The sequence below is a fragment of the Arachis stenosperma genome, chromosome 7, assembly GCF_014773155.1.
Source record: "Arachis stenosperma cultivar V10309 chromosome 7, arast.V10309.gnm1.PFL2, whole genome shotgun sequence".
In the NCBI taxonomy this organism is placed as follows: domain Eukaryota; kingdom Viridiplantae; phylum Streptophyta; class Magnoliopsida; order Fabales; family Fabaceae; genus Arachis; species Arachis stenosperma.
The window spans coordinates 64216254-64228348 of NC_080383.1; the positions used below are offsets into that span (position 1 = coordinate 64216254).

The following is a 12095-nucleotide window of genomic DNA, read 5'->3' on the forward strand; positions in this document are numbered from 1 at the left end:
GTTAGGAAGAATTCAAATCTGAAGGCACTAATCTCCTCCTCTTTTCCTTTGGAGTCATTTCTTTTAACCAACTAGAAGAAGAGGAAGAAAATTTAGCAATCAAGTGTCAAGCTAATGACATTAAAGAAGCGCTTGTTGGAAGACAACCCAACATTTGTGATTATGTATAGTACTTAGAACAAAAATAGGAACGCGTAAAAGAGAAATAGAACACCCTTCAACAACAGAAGGGAGAGAAGAGCATGGGCATTCAACGCCCATAAGAAAAGCAGTTCTGGCGTCTAAACACCACCAAGCTTTCTTTGAATTTAATAAATATTTTATGTTCAAAATATTATTTATTTATTTATTTTAACTAACCTATAATTTTATTTCTATTATTATGTTATCGTTGACTTTTTAAAATATTATTGAGACTTGTTATATCATTATTAATTATTTAAAATTTGATGTTGAAACTTATTATATATATTTAATTTTTTTAATTTACAAAACCGTAAATCCAATCCAATCCAAACCGCTTGAACTTAGATCGAATCGAATAGGATTTTTTTAAAAAAAAATTATCCAATCCAAACTGCACCGCAAATAAAACTAGTATTTGAATCGGCTGAATTTTTTATTCAAACCATACCGCAAACACCCCTAATTCTATATAACCACCAACAAAAATCAACACAAACCAAGCTTGGTATATCTGACACCGAGAATATATATACTTAAAGAAAAGGCCAAACATATGCCACAAAAAGTACCATTAGATAAATTACCTTACAGAAACGTGCGACACAGCCATACACCAAAATGGGCAATAATCGGTTTCTAATTTCAAGTGCCTTACACTTTGGATATCCAAACGACTGACAATCTAAATAAACTTACTAGGCCCATTAAAAAAGGGTTTCAAAGGAAATACCGAACGAGGAAAAAAAGAGGGGTTGGGGAAGGGGGAGAAGAAACATTACATAACACAACCAAACATAAACTAGCTTTTCTCAGACATGTTGGAAGACAATCTCATCAGAGGAGTTCAGCAACATTTGCAGGCAGCTCCTCGATTTGCACATTATAAAACTTCTGGATGTCGAACAGCATTCTTTCATCATCCTTCGTGACAAAGTTGATGGCAACACCCTTTCTACCAAACCGACCACTACGACCGATACGGTGGAGATAGTTCTCGGGCTGTGTAGGGAGATCATAGTTTATTACGAGAGACACTTGCTGAACATCAATACCACGTGCCAGAAGATCGGTTGTTATCAGAACACGGGAAGACCCAGAACGGAACTCCCGCATAATGATGTCCCTCGTATTCTGGTCCATGTCTCCGTGGGTGGCTGACACTGTGTGGTCTCGGCTTCGCATCTTGTCCGTCAACCAATCTACCTTCCTTCTGGTGTTGACAAAAATGACACTCTGGGTAATGGCTAATGTCTCGTACAGATCACAAAGTGTGTCGAGCTTCCATTCCTCTCTCTCACAATTGACATAAAACTGCTTTATACCCTCCAAAGTGAGCTCGTCGCGCTTCACAAGGATCCTCACAGGTTTGTTCATGAACTTTCTAGTAATTTCAAGGGCCTCAGGGGGCATTGTGGCAGAGAAAACTCCAACCTGAATCTTCGATGGCAACAACTGGAATATATCGTAGATCTGATAACAAGGAAGCAGATGATGGATAAAGAAGTTATACAAATAACAAAATCAAATTTTCGTGATACAACACCAATGGCCAAAAACTGTGACAAGCTTAAACTGATTGAAACAAAGTAACATTTATCTTCAACTAGAAATTAATAGTTACTAAATTTCAAGAACTTTTAACAGACATCAAATATAAAAATCTGAAGGCACTTGAAAGTATAAACATTAAACAGTCAGAAATAGAAGAAAATACAATCAATTAGATAAAGTAGGAATTAACGATGGGTTAGGGTAAAAAATACAGGTTTGCATGGGATGATTTTACATATCTATAAAACTTGATAATAAAGTGAAATATGAAAACATTAGTAATCAAGTAAATAAAGAAGTACCTGGTCTTTAAAACCCCTTGAAAGCATTTCATCGGCCTCATCCAACACAAACATTTTAATGTGATCCGGCTGAAGTGACTGTCTGCGCAGCATATCAAAGACACGTCCAGGAGTACCAACAACAACATGAACACCGCTGGCTAGAATGCGTTGGTCTTCACGAACACTGGTGCCTCCCACACAGGCATGAACCTTCACACCTAGATAATCTCCAAGCGCCCGCATAACCTTCTCAATCTGCTGAGCAAGCTCACGGGTTGGCGCTAAAACCAAGGCCTGACATTCAGTCAGGCTGTAGTCAAGTTGTTGCAGGATTCCAGAGCAGAAAGTTGCAGTTTTTCCAGTTCCGGATTGGGCCTGTTGAATAACATCAAGTCCCTTGCAAAATGGGACTATTCCCCTTTGCTGAATAGCTGATGGCTTTTCAAAACCTACAGAACAAATAATACTAATTTTACATTCCAAAATTTCAACTAAAAGTACATGACATTAGTGGGACAAACAAACAAGGCAGTTTACGCATAATAGGCAGAACAAATCGAACACATGCTAAGTTCTATGCCTCCACTATACATTATCGATTAAATATATTTTCTAAAAAACATATATATTAAAGGGACTAGTAAAAGTTTACCATAGGCATAAATGCCTCTGAGGAGATTCTCTTGCAAACCCATAGCATCAAAGCTATCGTACACCTCATCATAAGATGTGAAGAAGTCCTGTCCATCAGCTGTGAGTCTGTGAATTCAAGAGATGACAGTGAACCGTAAATTAAACCCCAAAAAATAAACTATGTTGGAATGATAGTGAGGAAAAAGGGAAAGCACTTACAAATCATTCATTTTTGCATCAAATTGACGAGCATCGAACTGTGTTCCCTCAGGTGCAGCTCCTGCCATGACTGCAACACCAACACAAATATAACAACAGAAACAACTATACCACGCAAATAATTGCAGAAACAGCACCATAAAAACAACTTGATGGAAACCAAAAACATAAAAAAATAAATATCGAATCAGCATAAGCTCTAACCGTAATAAAAAATTGATGTGAATCACTTGTTGATTCAAAAAGTTTTAGTTACAAAAAGGCTCGAACCATAATACGAAACAAGCGTTAGCTTGCATAAAACAACATCCGCTCAACAATAACGAATAGCAGCAAAGGAAAAATAAAAAATAAAAGAACATATATACAGTTAATCAGAAGAGACTGAAAGACTGGGATAACAAGATCGTTGAATCGAGAAGAGATTCACCTGCGGATGATGATGTTGATATTGATGTTGATGATGAAGAGGACGAAGATGTTTGCAGTGGAAGAAGATCGAGCGGAGTTAGGGTTTCCCAAACTCCTCGGATCTACGCCGCGGAGTTGAGGAGAGAATAAGAGTGTGTTTGTGAAGTGAGAAAAGAAACAAGGGTTCTCTAGTGGATTAATCCACAAAATAATAACGAATACCAAATTAGTCAAAATAATAAATAGTCTTCTCGAACTTTATATATACACAAAAAATACATAAGATAAATGATAAAAAAATAGAAAGATAAATGGCAAATTAAATCCATAAGATGTAAAAAATTTTATATTTACACAAAAAATCAGTTTAGTCAAATATCTTCAATATAAATGATTAAATTTTTATGTACATATAATATAATTGATATAATTTAAAATTATAAAATAATTTAAATAAAAAATTTATTTTATATATACACAGTTTAAATATTAGTTGATTTATTCAATATACAAAATTTAAAAATTATTAAATTAAGATTTTAACCACTTTAATTGTATCCACAACCATCTGACTTTGTAGCACATTATTCTTGCTTAGTGACTTTTTTTTTTAGTTGCTTCAATTGCTTTATATTAATTGGGATAGTTTATACTAATAAATTAAATGAAATATAAAGTTATGCAAATGTCTTAAATTAATTTTTGTTATACATCTTAAAATATTTTTATGTAAATCAAATTAATTAAATTTAATTTAGCTATTATAGCTATTGATTCGATTAACATAAAAATACTCTAAGACAGATGTGTAACGAAAATTAATTTAAACCATTTACATAAATTTAAACCCCATTTAATTTATTAGTATAAATTATCTTCTTAATTAAAAGAGTTTTATGATCACTTTTTGTTCAATAACTATTTAAAAAACATTCATTTTAAAAACATATTTCATTTAAATAATTTATAATTTGGTAATATCCAAAGTTTGAATAACAAAAAAAATATGATTTGCTACTAATATCTTTTTGACTTTCATTTCCTTTTTTTATTTTCTTTTTATACAAATAAATCTAGAAAGACTAAGATTTCAATCAACTTTCATTTATCTTCTTTCTTCCTCACTTTCTTTCCTTTATTTTCTTTTTTCTAACCAAACAAAACTTTAGCAAATAGTCCTAAATTCATCCATTAAAATAATAATCAGAGAAATAAAATTATTTGAGAAGAAATATATATATATATCAAACAAATCTCTCTTAATGTCTAATTTTTTACAGATAGAAGCAACACACAAGTCAAACTCATTGAACCCATGCATCTCCATTCTCCACCGCCAAAGTCACTTGACAAGTGTTCCAATTACATCATTAGTAATTTCATTCTTTTTAATGCAAATCCGATTGAGATCAAAATATCAAAACCATTTTTCGAAATTAAACCAAAGAGTAAATAGTTATTTTTAACTACAAAAATTTTAAATACCGATAAAATTAACCAAAAAAAATAAAATTAATATTATATCTAAAAAAAATTAATTGTTAAATAAAAATACCCAATCATTAGCTTTTTGTCAACTCCCTTAAAAAATATATTATTCTTAAATTACCTTTTTATTATATCTTCAGCCCTTCAAACACATTCTCATTAACACAACTACTCTCCCACGGAATTTTGTTTGACCTTCCTTCAATGTAGAACTCTCTCCCGCGGAATATAATAAATAATACATATAACTAATACAACTATACGGACCATATTTAAACCTCAGATGTTTTTGCTGGGAGCAACAAATCTGTGGCATTTTGGTCCGCGTAGAATGGTACAGCCTCCTGCCACATATTACCAAGAACAAATCAAAGCTTCCCACTTTTGTGGCCCAATATTTAATAGCATCTCATTTGACCGTACATTTGCCTGTTATTTTTGTGATTCATCGACTTGGAAATCATTCTGAGCTTGAAACTTTAGAATTTTCAAACTAACTGCAGAATTCGCTTAAATGCACTTGCAATGGAATGTGCACATATGGCTACCAAATTGTGAGATAACATCTACAAGACATCCATAACCTCCAACTGCCACAACCTGGAAAGAATAATGCAGTAATGCATTACATAAATAAAATAAACTAGAAAATAACAAGTCATGAATGCAGCAAGCTTGAGTTGACCACCCATCTCAACAGCAATAAGATGTTGAATCAGAACCAGAACCTACCCCTGCAGGATGTAAGGAGACAGAGAAAGCTGATGCAGGAGCACACTGTATTTGCGAAAGGATTGCACCATTCATGTCAAAGCGATTCAGTAGAGGATCTGCACCAACTGCCAAAATCTGACAGAGGTGAGAGTTGAGATAAAATTAGGGTTATTTTGATCGTTTAGTGTTCAAGACAGCAAGATGGCAGAAACAAAAGATATGAAGGTTAGCCAACTCACTTGGTTGCTGTCAAATAGCATGTCCTGTACAGAAGCACGAGTTGAAATCCTTGATAAGCACTCTAAAGCAGGAAGGTTCCAAAGGGATATATTCCGTCCACTACTGCAAGCCTGTTGAATGATGACAATGGTCCCTTAACCATTCACAGAAGCAAACGGCAATTACAAGATACATAATGCCTTTAGAAAGGGATATTTTGGCCACAAAATGTGATAGTTATTAATAATAGAAAGTTTAGCAGAGGGTAGCAACAAATAGCATTTCTGTAACAATGATTATACTAAACGAGGAATTGTATCATAACTACGAACTATGGGAAATGAAGTTCTATTTGATTGTTGACTTGCTATATGCCAATGTTAACATGAGTTAGCTCCTCTGGTTGTAAAATAGGACAATAAATTAAGTGTAAAATCATTATCTAAATATCTGTTCTCATAGCTGGATACCAACTGCAAGTCAGCAACCATAGGTAACTTAGGAAGTAAGGGTGTGGGCCGAAGTTTGTCGGGCCGAAAAAAGGCAGGCCAGGCTAGAGTTTTGAGTCCACCAAAATTTTAAAAAAAAAAAGGAGAAAGTCTAGGGGGCCAGCAGATTTTGTAGTTTTTAGTCATCAATAATGTTTTTAATGGTGTGAGATTGTATCTAATGGTGTAGAATCATTCAATTTCCTTTTGATGGTTAAGTGCTGACCAGAATTTAATAAAAGTGATGCCCCCCTAGCACTCCTCTAAAAAAAAACGCCTAAAACCCACAGCTTTGGCGGCCTTTGACGGGGCGGGCTAGCCCGGCGGGCCTGCTATTTTTTTTATAGCCTAAACCAAAAACTACCCAAACCCATAAACTCAACTACCAAACCCAGCACAAATAACCCTACCCATAAGCACAAGTCACTCCCATCTGTCTCCCCACCCACTCCTAACCCTACTCACAAATTTGTCTTTGGAATGTTTGTTTATTTTACTTAAGCTATAACTTGGATAATGTTTGATTGATGAGATTTGAACAATGTTTAATTAAATGCTTTGAAGAATGTTTCAATTTGGACAATGTTTGTTTGATTATTTTGTTTCAAAAAACTTGGTTAAAGATTACATTTATCAGAAATTTAGAATTATATGAATTTAGAAATTATAGATTTATTAAAATGTTTGTGAAATTGTATTTTTTTTTCAATATTTAATGGTTTAGTAATTTTTTTTGAGAGAGAGAGAGAGAGAGAGAGAGAGAGAGAGAGAGAAGGCAGGCTTAGCCTACCGGCTTGCCAACCCGTCGTTAGGCAGGGTGGGATAGATATTAGGGACCGCCTGACTAGGCAGGCCGGGGCGGGATAACCCACCAAAGGCAGGCTTTTGGCGGGGTGGTCTAGACCGCTTGCCACCCCTGCTAGGAAGTGATCAACATCATTTTGTCTAGAAATTCGTATTTCTTTTACTACATAGGCACATGTAGACCAAAAGAAGGGAGAGATCGATGGAAGGGAAGTATGAAATCTTAGAGACTTACCAACCAGCTCTCACTTGCATCTAATGCAACACAGCCAACCCATGAAACAGATCCTTTTGAGTTCAAATCTTTTACTGGATCAATCACTTTGATACACTTTCCACTTTTGCAATCTAGTATGGTATAGAAGCCACAAAAACAAAAGTATCGGCCAAAATTCTGCACAAATATATTTAATGAACCAAATAATTTACAGAAAATGTACCCCAAATTCGTGCAGTCCTGTCCTCTGAACCAGTTATAATCTGAACATTGGTATTAAAAAAAGGAGTTAGAACACTCAAGAGTGCATGCAGTGGGGTGACAATTATGAATAAATGGCAGCAGCAGGGATGTTTAGCAATCAGATTTTAAAATACTAGCCCATATATTCCCTAATGTCTCAAGTCTAAAAGTGCATGCACTCAATCCTAAAAGCTCCAAAGTCCATAGCTCATTCAATTTTTGTTCAATAAACAATAGAATGATAGGGCTATAACCAAATTATTAGACTCCACGTTATCGATCCGCTCTATATTTTAGACTACTACTAATATCACTAGGAGCACTCCTTTTCCTCTTACATCCACTGTTTAGATCTTTAATTGCATGCAAAAAGGTGTGTAGCACTTTATGGTAGCGTTTGGTGGAGAGACAGAGACAGAAAGACTGAGACTGAGAGACAGAGACTAAGAGACAGAGATTAAAATAAATCTCAATATTCTGTTTGGTGCAAAATGGGAGACAGAAATTGAAACAAGAATAAAACTCTAATTTAATTTACACAAAAGGTAAAATTAAAATTAATTAATTGAAATGAAAGTATTTTAGGTATAAAATGTTATTAAAATTTCAGTCTCCATCTCTAAAAATTTCAGTCCCCTGTGTCCCTACTTTTTGGAGGTACTGAAATACTGAAATTTTGGAGACAAAGACAGAAATTTTAGTACCAGTCTCTGAACCAACAAACACGATACTGAATCTCAGTCTCTCAGTCTCTATCTCAGTACCTCAAAACAAACACGATACTGCATAAACACCAAGTTATTTTTTTCTTTTTTCAATAAAAGAAATATTACTACAGCAAAATAGATAAAATGATCACCAACTAGACCTGATTGGATGAGTTGCGAGCAACTATGCAGTGCAAGTAGTCCAAGTGCCCCTTAAATACCATTTTCACTTTACCAGTTTCCTACAGTATTAAAACTTGTTAACCAAGGAGAACAACAGATACAACAAATAAATCAATTTATACCAAGAAACCTCCTAAACAAAAATTATATTCACCGCCCACAAATACATACCACATCCCAACAATATGCACAAGAATCACCAGAAGCAGAGAAAACAGATCCCCCCTGCAATTGAACAAGGAAGCATGAACAGTTGAACACACTCAATCAACGAAACAAACTGTTATGAAAAACGATATTCTTTAAACTAAAAGAGAAAAAGAAAAGGAAATATAAAAACCTGAGAATCAACAGCAATAGCATTATTCTCAGGGATAGGTGAAAGTGCACCCCAAGGACCTCTGAAAGACAACAATAACGGTGTGATGTTAATAAGGGACCAGGACTCCAGGAGGAAGGGGAGTAACTGATTGGAAGCAGATCTGGCTAACAAGGAGTATGCATTCTGTAAAAGTTAAAGCTCACTTGTGTTGAGGATTTGCCAGGTCAAGTATGGGTTTGATATTGTTTCCTGAAATAATAGGAAACAACATGCATAAAGAGATTGAAGAATTCATCCATTTCAAAGGTAAAAGTGTGAGCGGAGAGTTGCGTGCGGAAAAGACATAAAACACAAGGAGGTGAACAGAAAACCTCCCTAATCACTGATAATACAGCAGGGCACAGGAGAAAATGAATGAACAAAATAATCCAAGCCCGAATAAATATCAACTCCGCAGGCATCACACTGACACATCAATCCCAATTACTTATTTTCGGAATATAAACTTTGCAATAACACATCAATCAACTCGATGGCTGTCACGTATATTAACAAGTCTCATGCAAGAAAGTCAAAAATGCAAGATGGAACAGTTAGAATAACAGGATACTAATTGAATCGTCAAAGATCTAAGCAAGTTTCAGCCCAGAAGCACAACCTTGAGAAGAAACAGCACTATTTGAGTTTGCAAGTTCCTTCCACCTCCATCCTCGAATCCACCCATCATCTCCACAACTGCAAGTCAAAGCTACAGTCAACCGGTATCCAATTACATGCGACAATTCTCATGTTTAATTCACCATCAGCAGCAGGTAGATGGAGACCAATATAAGGTAATAAAATTAGAGACATAGAGATAATAGCACAAATTTGGACCTTAACAACAGTGCATCTTCACCATCACCATAGAATTTGACATCATATGTAGGTCCATCATGCCCTTGAAAGAAGCAATCTGGTTCAGCCAATAATCTGCGCCAATTCCAATCCATATCAAAACACAGTTAACTCCAATAAACACAAAAGATAAAACTTAAATTACCATAAAATGGCAATGCAAACTCACCTAGCCGCATTGGCATCGGTATTATTTTTCTGCGAAAAAAAATAACAAAATAAATAAACTCAGAATCACAAGTTCAATCCCTAACAAAAAAAAAAAAAAAAGACAAATGATGGTGGCAGATAAGAGAGTGGTGACTGACGAGGTTAGAGATGCAGGAAGGGATGGAGTAGGAGGCGATAGAACCGTCGCTGGAAGCAACGACGAGAGAGTGAGGATTAGGGTTTCGGGGACTAGGAGCCCAAGCCGTACGGAAAACGGTTTGGGTTTGGATCTCCCTCCCCTTGAGGAGGCGCTCCCTGTACGCATTTTCGTCCCAGTTGGTTGCGTCGCCGCACATTGTCACCTGCACCGCGCCGCCGCCGCTTCACTGCTCAGTCTAGGTACTCATTTCAGCTCACTCACCGCTCACGTGCCTTTTTCTTGGGCTAAAAATGCGCACTAATGTTTATATTTGGCGGGGAGCTGAATGCTGATGGATTTTTTTTTCTTTTCTTTTTTTATCAGGTTTGGTTGAAAATTAAGGATTTGTTGTAAAATAAATGAATAAATAAAGAAGAGGTAACAAATATGAAAGTATAATTATGTAACTTTAATAGTAATGTTCGCTATAATTATTATTACAATATAATAAATATGATTAATATATTTACTAATATTATAGTAAGATATATAAAGAGAGAGAATAAAAATTAGTAATATGAAAGAAAGAGAAAAAAGATTATTATTGCTTATATATAAAGAGAGAGAGAATAGAATTTTGTTGTTGTGTGGTTAACCTCCTTTTATAGGCATATAAAAGGAATATTTTTAACCTTCATTAATTTCATTCTCTCTTGAGAATGTAATCCTCATATAGGAAATGGGCATTCACGTCCCATACTTATCACAATACTCTCCTTTGGATGACCATTTAGGATTATTGTCTCGTTAAAACCTTACTAAAGAAAAACCCAATGGGAAAAAATATGACCAAGGAAAAAAGAGTACAGTCTCCCCCTCTTGCCGACATCATTTAATGTCTCGAAATCGGCGCATCCCAATCTCATGTACCAATCTTTCAAAGGAGGATTTTGGGAGTGACTTTGTGAATAAATCTGCCAGATTGTCACTTGAACGGATCTGTTGGACATCAATTGTCCCTTGATTTTGAAGATCATGAGTGAATAAGAATTTTGGAAAAATATGATTTGTTCTATCACCTTTGATGTATCCACCCTTAAGTTGAGTAATGCATGTTGTATTATCTTCAAACAGGACAGTTGGAGCTATCTTATGATCAATCAGTCCACATGATGACAGAATATATTGAATCAGACTCCTCAGCCAAAAACACTCGCGACTAGCTTCATGAATCACCAGTATTTCAGCATGATTAGAGGAGGTTACTGCTATCGTCTGTTTCATGGACCTCCATGATATAGTTGTACCACCATATGTGAACAGGTATCCTGTTTGCGATCTCCCTTTATGTGGATCAGACAAGTATCCGGTATCTACATAGCCAACTAGTTGTGACTTGGATCCATATGGATAAAGCAATTCCATATCAACCGTTCCATGAAGATATCGAAAGATTTGCTTGATTCCACTCCAATGTCTTCTGGTTGGAGAGGAACTATACCTTGCTAGTAAATTCACCGCGAATGATATGTCAGGTCACGTATTATTAGCAAGATACATTAGCGCTCCAATGGCACTAAGATATGGTACTTCAGGACCAAGGATATCTTCATTTTCTTCTTTAAGATGAAATTGATCCTTTTCCACATCTAAAGATCTTACAATCACTGGGGTACTTGATGGATGTGACTTATCCATATAAAAAAATTAAAATTAACTTGAGAACATGCAGCACAACAAAATTCACTAGATTTAAGAATCTTCTGGTACTTTAGTGAATGTCCATGGGAGTTTTCAATAATTCTCTGCATCATGGTTGTTCCTAGATGACCCAATCTATCATGCCAAGTTATGAATTCATTTGGGCTAGTAAACTTCTGGTTTACAATGGCATGTGATTCAATTGCACTAATCTTGGTATAATACAACCCAGATGAAAGTGAGGGTAACTTTTCTAATATAACTTTCTTATTTGAATCATGAGTTGTGATACATAAATACTCATGATTTTCGTCATTCATTGTCTCAACATGATATCTATTTCGGCGAATATCTTTAAAGCTCAACAAGTTTCTTAGAGACTTGGTAGACAATAGTGCATTATTTATTATGAATTTTGTTCCTCCGGGAAACAAAATTATAGCTCTTCTGGAGCCTTCAATCACATTGCCTGAGCCAATAATAGTATTAACATATTCTTCTTTTGGCACAAGATGGGTAAAATATATATCACTTTTGAG

The 12095-nt window shown here is 35.2% G+C and overlaps 1 protein-coding gene across 1 annotated transcript; it reads right to left on the reverse strand.

The window, feature by feature from the left end:
* Positions 1–740: 740 nt before the first annotated feature.
* On the reverse strand, positions 741–10125 carry LOC130939856 (uncharacterized). Its single transcript, XM_057867921.1, has 19 exons — positions 9875–10125; positions 9736–9764; positions 9546–9641; positions 9328–9404; positions 8873–8918; positions 8688–8748; positions 8519–8572; positions 8326–8406; positions 7438–7477; positions 7233–7345; positions 5726–5836; positions 5505–5621; positions 5293–5372; positions 4563–4629; positions 3304–3406; positions 2874–2943; positions 2674–2780; positions 2040–2470; positions 741–1656 (listed from the first exon to the last, which is right to left on the reverse strand). Exons 1-19 carry the CDS (start codon positions 10070–10072, stop codon positions 1021–1023), a joined length of 2517 nt encoding a protein of 838 aa, XP_057723904.1. The 5' UTR covers positions 10073–10125; the 3' UTR covers positions 741–1020.
* Positions 10126–12095: the final 1970 nt, after the last annotated feature.

Bases quoted from the DNA above. Each gene is read 5' to 3' on its own strand.
- LOC130939856 (XM_057867921.1), bottom strand. From the start codon at position 10,072: ATGTGCGGCGACGCAACCAACTGGGACGAAAATGCGTACAGGGAGCGC. The intron at 5,373-5,504 runs GTAGGTTCTGGT...TATTCTTTCCAG, and splicing joins TCTCCTTACATCCTGCAGGG to GTTGTGGCAGTTGGAGGTTA. The intron at 3,407-4,562 runs GTAAAAAATTAG...TCCGCGGCGTAG, and splicing joins CTTGTGTGTTGCTTCTATCT to ATCCGAGGAGTTTGGGAAAC.